Here is a 22,574-nt window from a genome sequence, read left to right as displayed (position 1 = left end):
CCTAGAGAGATTACTTTTGTTAACCTCTGGTATTAGTGCTGGCATCTTCATATCACAGAGATTAGGTGCTCTATAAAGGTGTGGAGATGAGATTGGATTAGAGAGATGCAGGTCAAAGACTTAGGACAAGGAGGAATGGCTTTAAACTGACAGAGGGCAGGGTTAGATTAGAGATTTGAAAAAATTCTTCTCTGGGAGGGTGGTGAGGCCCTGGCACAGGGTGCCCAGAGAAGCTGTGGCTGCCTCTGGATCCCTGGAAGTGTCCAAGGTCAGGTTGGATGGGGCTTGGAACAACCTGGGATACTGGAAGGTGTTGGAATGAGATGATCTTTAGGGCCCCTTCTAACCCAAATCATTTTCTGACCAGGTACTCTTGGTCTCCTGTTTTGCACAATTTTCAGCTTTTGGGTTTTGGAGAGAAAGATCTGGACAGAGTTTCCCAGGAGTGATCTGCAGGCAGTAATTGCTGCAGCTGTCAGGTAGAAACATTCTCAGCTTCTCTGCTGCTGCCAGATCCATCAGGTTTCTAAATTTTATTTTGCTCTTTCCATGCAGGAAATTCACTTTCCCTTCTCCTTTGATTTCTGTGGTTTTAAACTGCTACCACACACCCACCTGGCACTGAAGAGGAAATGTCACATTTGGAGAAACATCTGCATCCTTCTTCTGATGCATCAAGAGTGACAGATAATCAATTCTATTTCACACAGTCCAGGCTTGCTGAGGCAAATTCTTGCCATGCAGTTAACTCCTCCTGGTTTTAAAACAGGAAAAAAAAAAAAAAAAGATGCATTGATTTTATGATGCCAACACCATTATTTTTTAGCATAAATGCTGATAACAGCCTCAAGTTTCCAGGCTTTGATGTTCCCCAACACTGCAGGAAAACAAAAAACCACCAGGCTTTGCCCATGAATAAATCAGCCTGCTGGATACAAATAAAACAAAGCAGAACACTTAAATGATGAGGTAGAAATCCACGTGAAGAAAGGGGAAGAAACTATTACTAGTATGTGATAGCTGAAGATATTTTTAGAACTTAAATTCCTGATCTCCTCAGCAGGGCTGAGTCCTTGCAGGTGAGTGTGATACTTCTGGGACAGTGTCTTTGGGTGCAGTGGTGTTATGGGATGACGGGCAGGGCTGTGGTGGTGCAGGGAGATGGATTTTCCTCTGAAATTTGTGCTTGAAGCAAATCTCTGAACCCCAGTTTGAGTACACTTCATTGCCACAGGATTATTTCCCTGGAAAGGTCTTTAAATTTTGCTGTTCAAGTGCAACATCCCTTCCTACAAAGAGAGAAAGGACACTGGGAATAGCTCCAGCTCACATCCTCTCCCAGTGGTAACTGCATCACCTCAGCTGCACAAACCCAGCCCTTTCCCAAAGTGGGAAAACACAAAACCCCACCAGTTTTCACTTTCCATCCTCCCAAGAGGAGCTCGGTGTGTTTTGCCAGGGTATCATTTGAGTTTGGTTCACAGTTGCTATACAAGTTTTACAAGTTCAAAGCAGAGAAGTCCAAAAGTGCTACCCAGCTCTGTGCCTGCGGCAGAAGGTGGAGAAACCCAAGATGAGTGGAAGACCTTTGTCTTGGCAGAACCGTGTGGATTCCTGAGCTGTTGACTTGCTGCAAGCTCTCAAATGGAGGCCAGAGATCAACACCTTAGAGACTGGGAGAGGAAAAACAACTCAAGGGCTGTGAAGTGGCAAGATGCTTAAAAGCTGCTTTGAAAAAAACCCCATGCTCCTCCCAGAGGAGGAAGAAGCAGGAGAAAAGAAGGAAAAGATCCTGGGAAAGATCTTGTTTTCCATAGAGTTGAGGGTGTCTTGGGCTTTAAGCTTGTGCTGGGGCTGCCAAAGAAGGGCAGGGGGATATCCTGCATGGGAGACAGGGCTGGTGGGTACAGGACATTTGGGACATTCGTGTCCTATCCCCCAATTTCCACAGCTACAGAAAGCTTGTGGTGGGTAAGGTTGTTTGGACACCGGGTATTTGTTTGGACACAAGACCTAAGGCTGTGTTTTTACATTTCTGTACTAACAACCCTGTGCTCTGCAATTTCCCAATTTCCTGATGCTAAAAAGAGAAAAAGCCATAAAGCCACAACCATGAGCTCAGCAGGAGGAATCAGGGTGTGAGAGGAAACCTCTGCAGGAGCACACACACACACACTACCCCTTCTTCAACTTACAAAATGTTTCCTTTGGCTTTCATACCTGTTCTTCCACTGCACCTTTTCCTCTTCAATATCCATTTCCCCCCCATTCAAACAGGACTTTGCTTACTGACATGGAAAGATGAGTTTGGACCTGTGTACAAAAAGCCACCAGCAAGATCCAGCTCCACCTGACATAAAACAGGCAGCAAGATCCCTAAAGGAGCACAGCTGACAACAAGATCACTTTTGTATTTATTGTCAGCTACTGCACAGCTCTGGTTGAACTACCAAACACAGGCACACAGACAGGGATTTTGTCATTCTTTCTCTCTCTTTAGAAACAGACGTGAAAGACTTCAGGTTTACCCATGGTTTTGTGCAGCAATTGAAAGTCCTGCAAATTTAACAGCATTTTTTTTCTCCTTGCCATTAATTGGCTGAGTTGCACGTGGAGTGGCACAAAATATTTTTTGCAGTAAATAGGAGGTAAAATCACACTGGACATTCAAAGCAAGCAGCACTTGTAACCCACTGACCTGCAGGAAGAGAAAGGGAATCTTACCAATCCAAGCACTCATTGAGAAAAAGTTTCAGAGTTAATAAATACTTCAGTGAGGAGGAAAAAAGAGCAGCTACTCCTTTACTGCTCCTTATATAAGGCATGAGTATCTATGGTTACATCCAGGGCTGCCCTGGGGTTAAGGTCTGTCAGCTCTGGCTGATATTATGAGCAACTCATATAATTACCAGTTTTTGCATCCTTAAAAACTCCTGTAGTCCTCTGTGAAGCAGGAAGTGTCACTAAAGCCTTTTGAGGAAAAGGTTAATTTTTGAGCAATTTGGTCTAGTGGAAAGTGTCTCTGCCCATGGCAGGGGTTTGGAACTAGATGCTCTTTGAGATCCCTTGCAATCCAAACCATACTATGATTTTGTGGCTCAGAACAAGGCAAAGCAGATACATTCATCCTCTAAATTCCATCACAGGTAAGAAACAGCTGTGTTCACATACTAAACACAAAATCAAGGGCCACATGTCCTGCCTGATCATCTCCATCTGGACTTCAGAAGTACCTTCTACAGCCACAACCAGAAGCCAGTGGTGAAGTGTGAGGATAAACCAAACTGATGGATGATAAAGGCACTGGGATTGCTCTTTAACTGCTCTGCATCTTGAATAAAATCACAGCATCACAGGGCAAGAAGGAAGTCTTTTATCCATAGTCCTGTCTATAGGACACCAAAATTCCCAAGCCCAGGGGCTACTTTCAAACCCATCTATGAAGAATCTAGATCTGCCCAGAGAGCACAGCAGGAATATAGATCTCCTGGCTGAGTCCTCTAATTGCTCAGTGACAGCAAATTAACAGACTGCTAGACACAGTCAATCCCTGTTTGTCTTTAAGAACAACTGCTTCATCATCTAAAGGCAGGAATTCCCCCAAGAACTCAATCTTTACAGTACTGCACTGACTGTGACAGAAAGTGCTTGTAAGTGACACCAAGTCCTCCATGATCACAAGCAGCTCCTGCTTTTTTGGGGAAAAGGAATAGGGTTAGTCTTGCACCCAGCTAGGAGCATGTTACCAGTCCCAGATGCATCCAAACATGGACCTCAGCTGTGTGGATGTTGTTGCTCTCTTCTAATTTTTAGAGAATTTAAAATAATTTTTACAATTCTGGGAGTAGCTAATCTAACACTTTTTGTGAAGGACAAGAAAATCAGCAACAGTCAGCTTGGATGCACTGAGGGGAAGTCATGCTTGCCTAGAGCAACCTTCCACAATGAAAGCCTGGCCTGGCAGAGGAGAGCTGTGGGTATTGCCTACCTGGACTTCTGTAAGACTTCCTAACATGGTCATCTGTGAGATCCTCCTCACAAAGAAGCTCTTGAAGCTGCAGGAGCAGACACCAAAAGCTGTCTGAATGCCTGGTCCCATGATCAGTGGCTCAGGGCTGGAGGCCAGGAGCTGTTGGTGAACTCCAGGGGTCAGTGCTGGGTCCAGCTCTCTTTAACACCTTCATGAAAGCAAACTTGCAGATCATATGGACAGGGAGAAGTGGCAACTACCTCAGAGGTTCATGCTGCCACCCAGAGGGACCTGGGCAGGCTGGGAAGAGGCTGGCAGGAACATCATGGAGCTCAGTGAGAAGTGCCCAGTCCTGTACCTAAGGAGGAGCAATCCCAGGCAGGAACAGGGGATTAATTAGTTCAATGTAACACAAGGTGAATCTTAGTCTTGCTCAGGGCCTCTTGCACCAAGTGCTGTGAGGACTGAAAGTTCTCACTCCCCCATTAGACTTCTGCTTGTGGAGCAAGAAGGATCTGAGAGTGCAAGATCCTCTTTGAAACCTTCCATATTTGTCTTTCTATCTTTCAGAAAACTGTATGATATTACAACACATATTTTCTCTTGCACAGAAGGGTAAGATACCCTGACACACTCAAATCTCCCACAGGAGCCTGGTTTCAGATAAGCCTCTCCTAAGGCAACCACTTACACAGACTGCAGCACATGAATTACATCTCCTTCTGAAGCTGCTTCAGAATCCAAAGCTCAAGGCTAAGAGATTCTACCATTTTCTGTTGCCACAATAAAAAGCAGCTCCACCGGGAATGTGGGTTTCAGTTGCAGAGTTGCAAGTACAGGGGAATAGGATGTAATCCCAACGCTTCAAACCACCTTCTGCATGTCCTTGGGCAAGATATTTTTTTATCTGCCTCCCTCCCTCCATGGCTACTCAGACAGAAAGTTCTTCAAGGCAACAACTCTCACCTTTCATGTAACAGTGGCAAAGCAAACTTAAGATTTTGACAATAATAATGTTAAAAATGTTTCCTGCAAGCTCCATGTCACATCAGATTTCAGTGACTTTACTGAGCAGGCAAAGTAATAAACTGACAGGTGAAATTCAACACAGGTAAAGTGCAGAACAGTGCAGGTGAGAAAACAAATCATAACCCATGTGCTTAATGACGGGCTCTGGAATAGCTGCTACAGCTCAAAAACACCTTGGGGTTTTAACAATTAGGAAGGTAATCAAGTCACTAAATCCCCATTAAAATAGTAGCCAGTGTTCTGAATTAGGAAGAGAACAAGGCAGTGATGCCACTGTGCAAATCCCTGTTCTTAAGACCTTGGGGTTGTTATTGCACCAGGCACCTCATTCAGCTCGGGGCTGACACGTCCTACACGTCCCTCTCACCCTCCTGGTGGCTTCAGGACACTCAAATCTCTCTAAGCAGGCATCTAATCTGAATTCCCAGAAGCAATGAACAGTTCATACTTAGCCCAAGAGGAGATGCAGTTATTCAATGCATTAGAGAATCACAGCACTTACACAGGTGCTTAAGCCAAGGAATTAAAGCTTAAATTTAGGAAATCATACCTGGAAAACACCCAGTGCTTCACCTGAAGCACTACAACCAATCTTGCACTGCCAGTAAGGTAAATGTTCCTAACAGCCCATCATCCTCTTCACTTTCTGTGAAATCAGAACCTTTTAGGGCACCATACAAAAAGAGAAACAAATTATTGCTTCAGACCAGTCACCACGAACGTACATGACACAAATGAGGTGGCTGCACAATATCCAGGGCTTAAAGACAAACCAGCAAATAAAACTTGGTAGCTGCAAAGAACTCCAAATTAAGTGCTGCTGAGCCTTTGGAAAGGGCACTGATGAAACAGAGGAGAAAACTGGATGTGTAAGCAGGAAGAGCTGGAGGTGCTAGATAAAAAGTTACTTGAGAAACGACTAGAAATAGAAGTCAGTGGCAAGATTCCAGAGGAGGCCAATTCTCCAGCAGAGAAGTAAATTCAGAACCAAATTTTTAAGGCATGCAAGATACAAGCATGCTTAAGGAAGTCTGAGCCAACACACTGAGTGTTGAAAAACAGGGAGAAGGTGCATTTGCAAAAAAATGCTTCCTGCTATGGAGACAAAGTCTGACCACAGAGCTCAGTGAGTGTCTGAACCTTTGCAGGTTTCCACAGCTGTGCAGGTTTGCTTGCATCACCTGCTTACACACCTGGCTCCACTGTCACGTGTTTGTGCAGCCTCCAGCACACAGATGGAATTCAGGGGATGTAAATCTGCTCCAGGTTTGCTTGCTTCAGTGTCCCCTTAAAAAACACTGCATTTATAGCATGAATCTCCTGCACAAAATACTAAATGAACAAACTCTCTCCCCTGCATTTTCACAGATAAACTTTACTCCTGTCTTCAACCACAATAAGGAGTCTCAGAATGAAATGTTTCAAAAGCTGCCAATAAAGCCAGTCTCAGCAAATGAAAAACCTTCAAGTTATCAGACTGGAAGCTCAGAAACTGGTGCTAAAAAGCAGAATAGCTGGTTAAAGGCACACAAAACAGCCTGTGTACCTCAGGAAATACTTACAGCCTAGTCACTCAAGAGGTATTTGCTGAAATAAGAGCCATAAATATATCACATTGCTTAATGCCAAGTCATATTTCAAGCTAAGTTCAGATCACACTCAATCTGTTACCAGTGGTTAAACTTTCTACAGCAGCCACTCAAATTTTGAGTACTACAAGCAAACCAATGCTTATTCATAGCTGGCTAATCTCTGTTTTGCTACACAGCAGCAAAGGCCTTAAAGAGTTGCTCAAAGAGAAAACAAAGAGCAGAGGCAGGAACAGAATCCAGATTTTTGCCCCAGGTCCTGTGGTTTTCGTGCCAGGCCTGTTCCTCACCTCTGCTGCAATGAGGGTAGATCAGAGAAAGTGCCCAACTCTGAGGGACTGCCCTGGACAACACAAGAGCACAGTAAGGAAGCCAAAACACAGCAGGTAAAATATCAGGTTTTTTTTAAAAAAAATTGTTTTACAAGCAAATGTTTGTACAGAGGTTGGTGGAACACAAGCAGACAAAATAAGCAGAACACAAGACCCAAGGGTTTGTCATAACTCAGCCAAAACTCAGCAAAAGGGCAAGAACTGGAGATATTCACAGCCTTGAACTACAGGTCTGTCCCCGCTCCCCCCCAGTCCGTGTGTGTAACAGGAAAAAGACATCCAGCATCAGCTTTCAAACAGCTAAAATGCCCTCAGGGCTCACAGCCACTTCAGTATCTCCACAATTCTGGGTGCAATGGGGCACAGAGACAAATGCCACCATTGCAGAGCCCCCTCTTGCCAACTCTTTGTCACACACTGTTCCCAAACAAAAAGCAAACATAAAACCAGGAGCAGAGAGCTGTGTACTATCTCACATCGAGTTAAAACTAAGAGTAGTAGTGTTTAGTAGTTTAGTTTGTCAGCTCTTCAGGTTTTCATGGGAACTTCCCTCCATGGCAAAAATTTCCACAAGCACTCCTTCCTAAAAGAAAGCCTAACCCTGATGGTATTTGACCTCAAATATAGAAATATAAACAGAAAGAGCAAATGACAAGTTTGAAATGGTTAAACAAAGTTAGTTGCCTATGTGTGAGTTAGAGAAGTGAAATTCTGACAGCTGGCCAGACACAGGAAGGAGTTTCCCTTCTCCCTACTAATGACCTGAAATCAGTTATCCCTGGATATTCCCAGCACAGACTGCCCAACAGCAGAGTCCTGCTAACAGTCCATTAAATTCCCTCCTCTTTCCGTTTCCCTGGATTAGACATGGATTTTCTTTTGCTCTGTGAAGACAGACTCAATCCTTGTTATTTCAGTCTCCATTCTGGCACAGAAGCTTTGTCCTGGAGTCAGGAGAACAAACCAGGTGCAGCTGTCCAATGACCCAAAGCACTGGTGTGCAGAGATGAGGACTCAGAGCAAGGCTCTAACTCTAGGAGAGACCATCAGGGAAGAGAAGATCAGAGCACACAGTCCTTGTCCAAAGCTTCACACTTATTGTGGATCCAGCACAGGGACTCCATGATGAAGCACCAGAACAAAGAAAGCAGGAATACAGACAAAGCATCTCCTCAGCAGTGGGTTTTCAACAGAGCAAAGTCATCTGAAAGCTCAAAAAAACCGGGATCCCCAGAGCAGAAAGCGGAAATGTGCAATTCAAAACCACACAGACGTGAATTTTACTTTCAAAGGGCTTTATATTACAAAAAACCATAAGTCACAACGAATGTGTAAAATCCATTCAATGAGGCTTGTTTCCAGTCTGCTAGGAAAGCTACTTTTCTCTTCCTTATTCCCAGCCTACTGCTGAAAACGTGATTGCCAAAACAATGACACCTCGAGCTAGATTTTTAAAATCAAACTTGTTCCGCCAGATCCAGCACTCTGAACTTGTCCAGGTTGTAGAAACAAGCCTTCACCACTCTGCCTCCAAAATATCTTCCATTTAGATCCACAACAGCTGGAATTGAAACAAAGAGCAGATCAGCAAGCAGCAATTCAATAAAATAAACATCTCTTTAACTAAACAGCCTGACCAGTGAGACTGTTTAATCTCTCCACACAAGTTAGCTCTGAGCTTCACAGGACACAATTTAGGATCCTACCTTTGATGGCAGATTCAACCCGTTCAAACTCTAAAAATATTCTTACAGCTTCATCATCAGGGGCACCAGGGATCTGAAACAAAACAAAAACCCAAAGCCACAAGCAATTAAAACAGTAGTGAGAACATGGTTTTCAACTGCTGTCCTTCACAAAGGCAGTGAAAGAACAAAATAAAAAGGTTCCAAAACCACAATATTCAAGTGATTTTTGCACATTTGCTATTGTTAGAAGCTTGTATCTTACAGATACAGAAAATCCAGAATTCCAACACCTGAAGGACCCTGAGAGATTTTCTATGTATGCCTCTCTTAGGCAGTAACACTCCAGTAGTGAGGGGAGTTTACTTTCAGAGCAGCCAAAAAGAGAGACAGATTATCTCTTACCTCAAAGATGACACATTTCCCAACCTTGCCGTATTTCTCACATTCCTCCTTAGTTTCAACTTCAAGGTCTTCATCCACCTCCCCAGCACCGACCATGTTCTGAAAGCCAAAGAACAAAGCCAACTCACTGGATGGAGTCTGTGCAGGTGATTGTGCAGACAAATCACAGATGCTCTGTGAACTGTGACCACAAATACTTTTAAAGCTCAAGAGCTACAGTTCCCTGTCCCTAAGGCAAGGGCACTGCATGATTTAAAGCAGTGTTGATTTAAAGTCATAGTTTGTACCCCAGGAAGTCACATAATTTCTCCAGAACACCACGAGGGTGCAGGCCAGAACCATTTGAACTGTGCAGAGTTTTGTATCAGGAATAGAGGTTTAAACATTTCAACACCAAGACACATTCCCTTACTTCCAACTCACCCTCAGTAAGACCACTTTAGTTGGGCATTTCAGGATCTCAGTTAAGGGGTTGGAATCCGCCTTCTTGCCCGTTTCTGTTTAAAGACAGAACAGTGAATCATGGTACAATTTAAAATTAAAGCTCAATTAGGGATTTTTATCAGAATCTTATTGATCAAACAATGGAATGAAAGCCACAAAATGTACTTTCATATTGGCGAGGAACAGTAATTCAGAACTTGTAGCTACCTGGAATGGCAGTAAGCAGAAAAATCAGTTCCAGTGGTGTGAATTAAACAGTAACACTGACAATGTACTACTCCTTTAAGGGAAAGAATTCCCTAGTTCAGAATTGTATCATAAGAAGTACAAGACTAGGAGTATTCTGACTTCCACCACTTGTGCTCAGAAGCCTGGATGTTATCTCAAGATCAGACAAGAGCAGGGAAATGAGAGCAATATCAACAGGAAAAAAGCCATCTGAGCAGAGCAAGATCAGCCCTGGAAGTGAAGATGCTTCCCCAACACTAAAGGAGAACAACTGATGGAGGAAGGGGAGGATGAGCTAAAAAAATGTATACAGGATCAATTTACAAAAAGATTAAAAAAACGTAAATTTTCACAAGAACAAATATAAGTCATTTTTCCAACTCCAATGTGTTCAACAAGACAGATGCTAAACAGAAACCCAGGAGCTTCATTTCTCACACACTTGGAGCAGGACACAATTACCTTTCTCTGTAGATTCACCAACAATGATCTTGCCACCCCTCTTGCTTGTTTTCTCTACTGACAGTGCTGTGCTGAGCCCCTGTTCATGTTTGCCCAGCCCCTGGCCCTCTCTGAAACCATACTTCTGCATGATTTTGTGAGCAACTGTCCCCCTGCAATGAGAAAAAAAAAAATCATAAAGGTTTCTTCCACAAAGTATGAACACTGCATTTCTCCTGAGTGTTCCAATATCCTACCTCCTAAAACTTCCTTACACAGGAACAGAAAGTATAGGAGCTTCTACAAGTTACATGATTTTTTTCTACACAAAAGGCAAAAAAGTCTGGCTACATAATGCTGAAAGATTCAAGCACTAAGTCACAGAAGAAATAGCCCATTGTGTGGTCAAAGTAAGGCAGGTCAGGTCAGATTTTTAGCCCTTCCTTCAGTGAAGTCAGGGTTCCCTGGTACTACTAATTAGAGGTGGTAGCAATGCACAAGCTGGTCCAACAGTAGCAAATTTGGTTATCTTTTTCTGGATAATTAAAAAAACCCCACCAAACTCAAAAATTAAGTCTCTAAGCTGTTTTTAGGTATAGATTCATGTTCATTTGTTGCCACGGTAATTTACACACCATCACATACAAGGATGGAAAGTAAATGGGCAGATTTGCAGTCACAGTTGCTACATTCATGCAAAATACATAGTCAATTTTTCAACAAAGAAGAGCTGAAATTATTTGAAATATCAGTTTGCTTGTATGTAGCAAATTTAAGACAAAGCTGGAAAAGTAACCTAGAAGAACTAACATGCCACCTGTATTTTCAAGTACACTCCACTGTCTGGCTTGTGCAGGACATGAACACTTTATGCTGGAGTGTGGCTTAAAAGCACAGCCTTGAATGCAACCACCTCAGATGTGTTTTTCCCAATCCTGTCAATCCACATTTTATCCTGTATCTTGCCAGTGTGGACTCTCTGAACTCAGACTAACCACACACATGCAATGGGTTGTGCTCCTCTCTCCTGACAAACTATTTCAAGCTTTTGGTTTCCACCACTTTCCAATGCCTGTCCCCACAAAACGTGCAGGAGTCACTCATTTATTTACCCCATGTTGGCGAGGAAGGAGTTGCTGGGTCCTGTGGGGGAACGAGGTCTCTCTGGCTCATCGTACACCGGGGGAGGAATTGCTGCTTTGGAAGAAGGTGCCCGAGGTCTTGACTCCTCCTCATATGGGAATGATGCTACAGCTGGAGAAAACAGACACATTTGGGGTTTTTTTCAGTAAAATCCTAACAAACTATGAAAAGGTCTTCCACATAAATCCAAATCAGAAGAATGTTTCCTTTGCACACTCTGTTCTGACATCCCCTCACCTCCCTCTCTCTCTCAGAAACATCTGAGTTATTCTGGGTTTTCCTCATTGGATGTAGATTTCCACAGCTCTATAATGCATTTATTGACCTCTTATTAAATTGAGAAAACATTAAGAGACCACCTGCACTACAAAGAGTTTATCTGGAGGACAAACTCCCATTCATCAGGAACAGAATTATGACAAAAATGGATCAATGGACACAACTCAAGGCCCAAGGACTGTAATAAAAAGTACACTGCACATTCGCAGAGAAGAGAAATCAGTCAATTAAAAAGAATAAATGCAACTCTTCTCACTGGGAATTTCTGAACTGCAGCTATTCCTGGGAATGGAGATGAATCTGGATATCTCAATCATACTGGTTAGATTATTAAATCACCTTTCACTGACAAGTCAAATAGCAAAATGGAAAAAAAACAAACAACTATAGAACACTAGAAAAAAAAATCACTTTTGAATGGACTTATGGACTTTTATCAGACCGACCTAATTTTAGAATATTTTCTTGTACACTAGCTCTTGTATCTTATCAAATAAAAGGTCAGACATGAAGTTTGAGGACATAATATGAAGAAAAATAACTCCTATTTAAACAGAAAATGGACTGGACTATGGGACTTTTGCTACACCAATAGTTTCTTTTTTTCTTCCAGCCTGGACCTGAGCATCAAGTAAGAAGCAACACAAAGGTTTCCTTGTCACATTTTAAAAGCTCTCCCCTTAAGGATATTTCTACTATTTCCAGCCTATATTTACTTTTCCTTGACACTGATTAATTGCTCTTAATTATTTACTCAAAACAATGTCTTTCTGTTTTGAATGTTTACACATATCAAATGCTTTCACTGTATCATTCACTTAAGCTTCGAGGTATATTTTTACATTTTAATCTTCTTATAAATGTAATGAGGACTCCCAAACAAAAGTTTGTGTGCATAAGATTTTTTCTTATTATTGTTTTTTAAGTAGTTTTTTAAATTTTAAAATCTACAACAGTTAGACATGAAAAAGAAAGGGAATGGTTTTGTTCCTATAGCAAGATGATGCCATCTCGTGGACAACTGAGATCCTCACACCAGCACTGCAGGCAAATCTCCTCAGCTAAACTGCATCCTGGAAAAATTTATAAAATTCTGTCTCTAGTGCATAACTCCTTTAGAAAAAAATATTCACTAATACCTCCTCAAGGAAAGAGCAATGGAAAAACTTCCTCTCCAGACTGTGGAGGTTTCTAGTCCACCCAGACAAACCTGCCTGTGACATTTCTTCTTTCATATCAGAAATGAGTAGCTGCACATGGTTGTAAGAGCCCAGTTTGCCAAGCCAGTTGTCCAGCAATACAGAAAGATTTATTTCTTCAGAACAGAGATGCAAAACAGGGCAGCATCACGGGTCCCCCACAGCCTCTCCCCATGAACAAAGAACTTGTTCATGTCCTGCTGCTACAAAGAATTCAATGGGAAAAGCAGGAGGACTTAAATAAACAGAAAGCTGAGTAGGAAATGAACACTGCTGGGTTTAGAGAAGAAGATCTTGGAGCACTCACGTTCTTTGTCCTTCTCCACGAGAGAAGTGGGTGGTGCAATGGCAGCTCCTCCCATACCTATGAGCAAAATGGAACACAACACATTCAGAGGATATCACAACAGACTTGCAATTATTTACTGTAACTCTGCTGCTGAAAGAAAATAAAGACTAATTTTGTTTATGCAAAGGCACATTTCTGACCCACGTCACCTGACAAGCTCAAAGGGCACTGATGTAACAAATGCAGGAATGAAAAGCTACAATAGTGAAAACTCAGTGATTCTCACAGCCTGATTTTATGTCATGCCTCATTCCTTCCCTGGAACCTACACCATGCAGAAACTTACAATAGGTATCTACAAACTAATGTTAAACAGACGTATTTCCACAAGTAATTTGGCTGCCATCTGCCTCCATGGAAAAATACCAGTATTCTACATTATATTATGTTGTAATAAAATGCCAGATTTACTCCAAAGGCATAGAATTAACAGTGTACAGAGAAATACAGAATCCATGAAACAGAACTGTGAATTCCCCTCCCCCTTTTTCTCCTCTTTCCACACCAAAACCATAAGCAGTTCCCTTACTTCTTTTCCGTCTTTCCCTTTCATAATCTTCATCTTCATCAGAATCTGGATCTGGTCGTCTTGAAAACCCACTGGCTTCATGTCTGTCTTTACGCCTTCTAGGAGACACAGCAAGTTAGGATGAGAAACCAGGGAAGTTAACTCTTGGTTTTAATTTGTGATTCCCACCTCTGCAGGGTGAATTATTCTGCTCCATCCAACTGGCGTTTAACAAGTTTCCTATGAAAGTGCAAATTAACACCTTCACCATTTGTTTCTTTGCTTTTACCATCATGGGGCATTTTTGGTTAAACAGAAGATGGATCTAAGCCAAGATCATTTTCCACTTGCAAGTCAGCCAAGAAGAATGCATGGAAAGGAGGAAGCACCTGAATAAATCCTGTCCAAACAGACCAGAGTGACTGAATGACTAACGTGGAACAGATGTTGGATGGAACACAGAGCAAGGTAACAGACATTAATTAATTAATTAATCACCCTGCTTTGGACAGAATCCCTTTTACATTTCCCATCACAGGCTATACAGAGTGGTATAATTTACTGAATAAAAAACATATCCTCATATTTAAACATCAGATTGTTGAGACATTTGCTTGGCAATTAAAATAAGATTCAGGAACAACTTCTAATGTGAAGTACAGAATACTTCAAGATTTGTTTGTACTTCAGCTGTTATCTGATGTGATCAGGAAATTACTCATTTTAATACAACAAAAAGGAAAAGCACTTTTCCTCAAAAGTTAAGTGCACCACCTGATGCACAAATCAAATCTCATTCCTAGCACAGCCACCAAAACTGTGCTAAAGGATGACAAAAACAGCTCTACTGTGGAACCACACAGAATTTCTGAATATGCAATCAAATGTCCAGCCTGAACTTCCAAAGCACACATCTGATGAAGGCTTGGCTGAGATTGTCTCCCCAGTTTGAAATCAGAATTTATTATGCATTTTTCACCTCTTTTCTCTACTGTTAATATGTATAAAGATTTTTGGCCCACACACAAGTGCAAACACAACCAAAGTGCAGTCAATGCTGAAGCTGTGGGAATGCCATCCCAGATTCCTGAGGCCTTGTATGCCAGTGGGGCAGAGCCTCAGGCATTCCTCCTCCATCAAAACAGCAAAGATATAACCAAGAGAAAACAGAGAAGACCCAATGACTAGAGATATAAATTTCCACAATCTAAACAGGGTAGCAGAACTGTAATTCCAGACTTCAGATGATTCATACTGTGATGAGGATGGTTTATTCACTTCACTTGAAATGAGCAAATGTAATCTTCTGCTTGGCTGGCAGACATTTTACCACTTATAACAATCAGATACTGAATCTGCATTCAACTTCCCTAACAAGATTACGGAGATTTCTTATTTCAGGGAAAGGGCATTAAAAATAAAGCAGTATTTTCTTTGTCCAGAGATAACAGATTAATAAACACATAATTAACTTACTTGATAATTAAATTACTGATTGCAGAGTATTAAAAAAGGAAATGCAATTGTGCCTTCCAAAGGCTGTACTAGCTAGATTTAAAACTGAATTAATCCATGGATCAGTTTGCAGTTTTTAGAAGCAGAAAGGATGGTTCATTACTGAGTGCTGAAAAACTTTTCTGTAGTCAGATGACAGTGACATCAAATACTGTGAAACACCTGCAAGGTCAAAGTCTAATAACAATGTAGGAAGTACCCAAATATTGCTGCTATTATTGAAACAAAGTAAATTTAGAATATCTTTGATGAGGGTCTTTCACCCAGGGAGGCTGCAAAGTTGGTAATTCTTATTGTTTTTGCACTGTTTGGTGATTTTTACCAAGAGCACTAAAAAATATTAACTAAAACACTGCTCTTGTTTCTACAAGCATGCAGTATTCACAAACCCTCTAAGAACTTCCAAGAACACAGAGAGATAAAATTAAACAAATTGATAGTTTAGATAAAAGCCAATATGCCAAGCCTTGAAACAAAAGCCTTACTTTTCCCTCTCTTCAATCTCCTTCTGCCTCTCCAGCTCCCGCTGCCGCTGCCGTTCCTCCCTCTGACGTTTCACCACTTTTTCGTAGTCATTTGGGAACATGGGATCATACTCATCTGCCAGGGGAATCAACACATCTCCTGCAGAAAAACCACTAGGGACAGGATCCTGGAAAAAAGATACATTCTTTTTTAGCTGACATCTCAAAACAACACCCAGCTGGAAAGTAAAAATTTAAACACTTCTCATTCCTGACGTCTGTAATGTCAGGTAATATTCTAATCCCACTGGTGCTAGAAGAAACCTTGGCTTAATTTAAACCTAACATTTCATCCAGTCTCTCATTACATCAAATTTTTCCCATGAAGAAAGAACCACCCCTCCTTTTGCAAAATGCAAAGCAGCAGCAAATCAGCATGGACAGGAATTTTTCAAACCCCACTAATGCATTATTAGAAGCTTTATGACATCTGCCAGGGTCCTCCCACACAATCTCATCAGGCTTTTTATCAGCTTCTATTAATATAATACCAACAGAGGCACACAGATTGTTCTCCTCTAATCTGAAAGAACCAGTTCAGAACTTTTCCTTTGCAAAAGCTGCAGGGAGAGAGTTTCTCTTGATTCCTTACCACGAGAAATTAATTTAAAAGGTTGGGTGGCTTTACTTCCTTTATTTTTCAGTTGATTGTTATACAAGTCCAGTTCCAACACTGGTGCAAACACAATTATAGTCATTATTTAGCTGCCCAAACTGCTGTTTAGCCAAGTTATTTGAAGCTGTCCAAGATTCTAAGAACACTGTTTTATAACTGCACATTAACAGTGGTAATTCCTTGCTGTACCCCACCTAAGTCTGAATGAAGCTGAAATGTTAATTAAAGAACTCTCAGCAGAGGAAGATATTCTCAGAAAATAATCAGTTTTTTGACCACTGGGAAACATTCAATTTCCAAAACATCTGGAACTTTTAGCTGCCCTGGTCTTACCTTTAGCCCAGCTGCCACATGAGGAGGTGTGTCCACGATCTGCCTCTCATCAGAGGAGCTGCCTCGTTTCAGGTCAATCACTGGAGCAAGGACTGTGGTTTGTTTTGTTCTCTGACTCTGCAAAAATCACCAAAACACACAATGTGTAAAAAAGGGAAAGCAGTTTTCTGAAAATCAGCTTACTTGATATACTTTGCTGTGGTAGGTGAATGGTCCTAGGTTTTGACTCAAAGCAGAAACACACATTAAAAATTCATCCGATCACTTCAGGTGAGTTTGAACTGAGTTAATTTCTAAGAAACTCAGATTTATTCCAAAGATCTACTGTTCTTCCCATTTATGATCAGATAAAATATTTTAAATACTTCTGAACTCTTGAGTTTTCTAATCCTATCCTATTCTTCTGTTGGGCTGTGGATACACTGCACATCAGTTACATGGACAAAGAATATTTAGTAAATATTCATCAGTAAATTTCATCCATGCAGTTTGTTCAATTATCAACTAAATCCTGCTCCCAATTTCAGCAGCATAAAAGCAGGAGTAATTCCAGTGAAAAAATGCTGTGGCTATTTAGGTATCTGGCATCAGTGCTACTGCTTCTTCTTTTAATTAAGCAGTTTCACAACAGAACCTACACTGCCCCAAAGAGCACCTGTGTCCTGCCTGAACCAAAATATCAACACTGCTCAAAGAAAAAGCATGAAATGTCAAGAACCAGCAATAAAGAGAGAAAATGGCTCTGTCACTCTAATAAGAATCAGCTTGCATTCCTCCTTTTCATCTACTCTGGAAATACCTGCTGTAAAATTTCTAATACATAAAGATTTGCAGGTTAGCACCAACAGCCTTTAAATAACAACCATAAAATGATGCAAACACGTAAATCATCAATCACAGACTGACCCCTACTACATTAAAAAGTAATTTTATAAAGCTGAATCTCATTATCTTTAAAGCTAAACTTGATCAGCTTTTGGCTCTGCTGGCTAAAAGCTCAGATGTTTGCAGCACATACATCAGTGCTTCCTTCAGTTTTAATTTTGCAACACTCCCTCTAAGAAAAATTAATTTTCCCTTTTCCCCCTTCAGCTTTGCCAGGCTCTTTGCTAAAAACTCACAGATAAATGCCAGCAAAATTACCCAAATCAGTATTCTGAGGTCACAAACACAATGCACTGAACACAAAAGAAGTCTGAAAAACAGAAAGGGACTGTACCTTTGCTTGTGTGAGAGCTGCTTTCTTCACCTGCAGCTGAGACTGCAGCAGTTTGAAATTCTTGGACCAGCCTTCTGTTTTGGAATCACTGGTCTCAACCCCCAGGTCATCGTAAAGTGACATTTTCCCTTAAATTTAAAACTGAAAGACAAAAGGAAAAAAACCAAAAAAAACCCTCCAGATGACACCACAAACCTATTTCCAGGTTATTTGCTAACAGTTTACATATATGGGTACACAGTCTTTTATTTTACTTTTCCTAAAGCCAGAGAAAATGGACCTTTTTCTGGCTAGTGGTACATACACATAACTAGAGCAAAGCTGCACAAAAATAATAGTTTGAAAGGTGATGAGAACTGCTCAAGAATTAATTTAATCCTGCAGTGGAATATGAGCAATTAGGGCTCAACAGCAGTAAGTTTACTGCAAAAAGAAAAGTGATGTTTTGAAGATTATTAAACATCTGGCCTCGGGATGAACACAAAGGGTTATAAAGGCACAGATGCACAGGATGGGGACGGGGTGCTGTAGGAATTCCCACCTGCCACAGAGCAGTGGGATGTTGGCAGCAGGACTGACGCTGTCCAGGGGGAGACAACATGCACTGGGGAATCACGGAATCAGTCAGGTTGGAAAAGACCTCTGAGTCCAAGCCGAGACTGAAGATCAGCTTGTCACCCAGACCACAGCACTCAGTGCCACAGCCAGTCTTTCCCTGGACACCTCCAGGGATGGGGACTTCACCACCTCCCTGGGCAGTGTGTTCCAAACCTTAACCACCCTTCCTTGTAAGAAATTCTTCCTAATATCCAGCCTGAACCTCCCCTGGCACAGCTTGATGCCATTTCCTATTGTCCTGTCACTTGTCACCTGTGAGCAGAGTCCGATCCCCCGGGATATCCCCTCCTGTCAGGGAGTTTTGGAGAGGGAGAAATTCCCCCTGAGCCTCCTTTTCTCCAGGCTGAGCCCCCCCCGCCACTCCTCCTCAGACCGGGGCTCCAGACCCTTCCCTGGACAAGGTGAGGACATGGATGGATGCAGGGTCACCGCGGGGAAGGGACAAGGCGCTGTCCCCACGATTAAAGGAAGGGCGGGCTGCGATCTCCGCCGCTCTGGGAACAGAGGGGGCGAGGCAGGCCCTGACACCCCCCCACCTTCCACACAGGCCCGGACCTCTCCGAGGAGCCGCTGAGCGCGGCACACCCACTCCTCCCCTCCTGCTCCGCCCTGCCCTGTGTCCCCACACCCCGCAGGGCCCGGAGCCGCCTCCCCGCAGGGCCGGGCCGGGCCGGGCCCGGAGCCGCCGCTCACCCGCCCCGGCGCCGCCGCCGCCATGAGCCGGCGCTGAGCACGCCGGGAAGGGCCGCGCCTGCGCACCGCGCCCCGCGCCGCCGCCGCGCCAGCGCCCCCCGGCGGCGGGAGGAGGGAGCGGCAGCGCCGCCATTGCCGCCCCTCACGGCTCGGACTGGGAGGGCGGCAGGGCAAATCCCGGGGAATGGGGGGCGGCAGGGCAAATCCCGGGGAATGGGGGGCGGCAGGGCGAATCCCGGGGAATGGGGGGGCCGCAGGGAGTGCAGGAGGCGGGTGGAATGCTGTCCCCGCCGCAGCTGCCCTCCCAGCGGCGGAGGAGCTGCCCGGCCGGAGAATGAGCCCGGGTTCCTTCGGGTTCTCACGGGGCAATCAGAGCTCGGAGGTTTTATTTAATCACAGAACCCCCGAACCGCCGAGAGCGTCCGAAGGAGGCCACGGGGGTGGGGAAGGGTTTGGAGGGCAGCGCTGAGGGCGCTTGGGTTGTTTAGGAGCGCTGGAGAACCTTTCTGGAGTGTCCAGTTCTGGGCCCCTCGGTTTAGGGAGGATGTTGAGATGCTTGAGCGTGTCCAAAGGAGAGCAACGAGGCTGGTGAGGGGCTTGGAACACAAGCCATATGAGGAACGACTGAGGGAGCTGGGATTGTTTAGCCTGGAGAAAAGGAGACTCAGAGGTGACCTTATCACTCTCTTCAACTTCCTGAAGGGTGGCTGTGGTGAGCTGGGGGTCGGTCTCTTTCTCAGGGCAACAACAGATAGAACAAGAGGACAGAGTCCCAAACTGCGCCAAGGGAGATACAGGCTAGACTTAAGGAGGAAGTTTTTCACAGAAAGAGTGGTCAAATACTGGAATCATCTGCCCAGGGAGGTGGTGGACTCACCATCCCTGGATGTGTTTAAAAAAAGACTGGATGTGGCACTTGGTGCCATGACCTAGTTGAGGTGTTAGAACATGGGTTGGACTCCATCTTAAAGGTCCCTTCCAACCAGAAATTCTGTGATTCTGTGATCCAGCGTCCTCCCGAGAGCGGCAGGGCAGGCGCTGCTCCCTGAGGGACAGCACCCGAGGGCAGCGCTGGGTTTGTGCCCAGCACTGTTCCCTCTGGATGTTCTGTTATCATTTTCCATACTGTGTTTCTAACTCCTGAAGCGATCTGTGGTGGTTTGTTCAGTGAGTAACCTGTCTCCACTGCCGTTCAGTATTTCCAGTTACTTACCAAGGGCGCCTAAGATTTTGGGAGGGAAAATGGAGACAATATCAGGCTTCTGAGTCTGGCAACACAGTTGCACTGAGAAAGTTACAAAAAACCAGAAAACTTACTCCTCATCAAGTGTATTTCAAACAATTCTGTCTTTTATTCCAGCATGTTTGCTGCCATTTTACTGTGCCATCACTGCCACTGAGGTCATTGGGTAATTGTTATTGCAAAACATTTGGCTATTAGAAGGTCTTGCTGCATTATGTCATTTGGGCCTGAAGTGCACTTGTTCAATCTGCAGAAGCAATTTTTGTTTTCTAAAAACCTTAAAATTCTGCATCTGTCTGAGCCTGGAATTTACCCAACCGTACCAATTTCCCAGCCCAATATTTTGCACTAATTATTTAATATCTTCTTTCTGACATAGGCAAAAATGGATTTTCATTTTTACTTACACTGGGCTGGTGTATCTCCAGCTCATACCAAACACGTGAAATAAATGAGCTGAGTTTTCTAAAAATTATGGCCACTTGCACCACATGATGATGCAAATGAACAGGCAAGACTGTCTGCAAAGCCAAACACCAGCCTTGAAGCAGATAGATCTGGCCCCTCAACCTCAAAATTTTACAAGCACTATCTCTGTATTAATCAGAAAGTCTTCATCTCCAGCATTGCTTCTGACTGTGTTACTGTACAGTTTATTTCCCTATGGTTAGCTGAAAAAATAAATAAAATAAAGCTACTACTTCCTTTCCTACTTATGCTGCTTTCTATTAACCCAGTCTTTCTAAACGCATTTACAGACATGTCTATTTTCATAATGACAGTGAAAGCTCCTTAAATATAAGAAGAAATTATCTTCACTTTATTTTTAGAGGATCTGCCAAGCATCTTCCTATGTTTTTTGCTTTAGCAATGCCTGTATTTTTTAAAGGAAGGATTGATACAATTCACACGTCTGTAACCTTATGGAAGAAAAAAAAAATAACAAGACACTCCTTTTACACCATAAGAATCCCACTGAGAAAAGAACTGTGTCCTATGTTAAAGGAAGGAATCAAATAATTAATTGCATCAAAAGGTACTGAGAGAAATCCCTGTGGGATGAAATGCCACAGAGCAATATCACAGCGTGACAGCCACTGGGAGAAACTCAGAGGAGATCAGAGGCTGCAGAGGTGGAAAACACGAGAGCCACGGGAGATTTCAGCTCCTCCTCAGAGCAAGTCATGGCAGGGAGGGTAAAGGTTGAATTGTCAGACCTGTAAATAATAACCTGTTAAAGCCAGGAATCAGGCAACTCACAAGGAGAGAAGCAGCTCTTGGTTAAGCCTGGAAAGTGCAGTAGGCATGGATCAAAACTGATAATAACAGCCACAGTGTGTTTGTACACACCCAGTTAGGAGCAAAGGAGCCAAGAAAATCCTTCTCATTAAATCCAGGGAGGCTGCAGGAGATAAAGAAACCTCACCCTGCTGCCAAGGTCCCAGACAGACTGGAAATGGAGGAGAAATGTGTGAGCTCATCCCCAGCACTGCACATCTTCAAGGTGGGTTAATTGTGGCTGAAATCTCCTTTTCATCTGCCAAGGTGGGGGAGCACTGGCCAGCTCTGTGCCTCCTACAGACCCTCGCCCTGATCTTCCTGCTATTTTTATTTTTTTTTCCATTCATATTTCAAACCTTTCCATGGTGGTGCTTTTCCTCTTGATTTCTGTGCCTCCAGTTCTACATCTGTACCTGCCTTTCTAATCTCGCTTGGCTCTGTCTTTATGTTTTCTTGCAGCTCTTTTCTCCCAGCTTCACAATTTTCTTATCATTTTGAGATGAGTTTGATGCAGCTGGGTCTCCTGAACTTGAGGAGAGGAGAGGAGAGGAGAGGAGAGGAGAGGAGAGGAGAGGAGAGGAGAGGAGAGGAGAGGAGAGGAGAGGAGAGGAGAGGAGAGGAGAGGAGAGGAGAGGAGAGGAGAGGAGAGGAGAGGAGAGGAGAGGAGGATTATGGAGATGGAATTAATTACAGGGAGGTCCAAAAAGCTGTGAATAAACTGATTTTCCCACTGTGAGAAGAGCCACAAGCTTTGGTTGAAACCCCTCATTGTACCAACATACCACCTGGAAAAGGTGAACAGCCAAGGTGGTGAAATCTGCTGCAAATCCCAATTTTTTCAGAGTAATCAGCCAAAAGCTGGAAGCAAGAAGTTGCAGAAGGATGGCGTGGCACTGGCTGGGTGATGAGATGGCAGATGGGACCAGTGTTA

At 43.3% G+C, this 22,574-nt stretch overlaps 2 protein-coding genes across 4 annotated transcripts in view; one reads left to right on the top strand and one right to left on the bottom strand.

The window, feature by feature from the left end:
* Window positions 1-8,198: 8,198 nt before the first annotated feature.
* On the bottom strand, window positions 8,199-19,184 carry RBM17 (RNA binding motif protein 17). Of its 2 annotated transcripts, none has more exons than XM_064421697.1 (12): window positions 19,120-19,184; window positions 17,809-17,949; window positions 16,590-16,706; window positions 15,602-15,768; window positions 13,623-13,720; window positions 13,052-13,108; window positions 11,236-11,377; window positions 10,145-10,296; window positions 9,434-9,507; window positions 9,011-9,109; window positions 8,627-8,699; window positions 8,199-8,481 (listed from the first exon to the last, which is right to left on the bottom strand). In XM_064421697.1, exons 2-12 carry the CDS (start codon window positions 17,929-17,931, stop codon window positions 8,378-8,380), a joined length of 1,206 nt encoding a protein of 401 aa, XP_064277767.1. In that variant the 5' UTR covers window positions 17,932-17,949; window positions 19,120-19,184; the 3' UTR covers window positions 8,199-8,377. The 2 variants fall into 2 exon arrangements, with proteins under 2 accessions (XP_064277767.1, XP_064277768.1); XM_064421698.1 differs by having other exon boundaries at window positions 13,623-13,717.
* Window positions 19,185-19,392: 208 nt separating this feature from the next.
* LOC135301528 (interleukin-2 receptor subunit alpha-like) overlaps window positions 19,393-22,574 on the top strand; it is a 37,349-nt gene continuing 34,167 nt past the window's right edge. The window contains exon 1 of one of the 2 annotated variants that reach the window (XM_064421696.1): window positions 19,393-21,866. The gene's annotated coding sequence lies outside the window, so the exon portion shown is untranslated. The remainder of the gene's footprint in view (window positions 21,867-22,574) is intronic. The other variant, XR_010363277.1, reaches the window with a different exon arrangement.

The sequence above is a fragment of the Passer domesticus genome, chromosome 5, assembly GCF_036417665.1.
Source record: "Passer domesticus isolate bPasDom1 chromosome 5, bPasDom1.hap1, whole genome shotgun sequence".
Taxonomy (NCBI): Eukaryota; Metazoa; Chordata; class Aves; order Passeriformes; family Passeridae; genus Passer; species Passer domesticus.
This window is presented reverse-complemented; position numbering and strand designations above follow the sequence as displayed.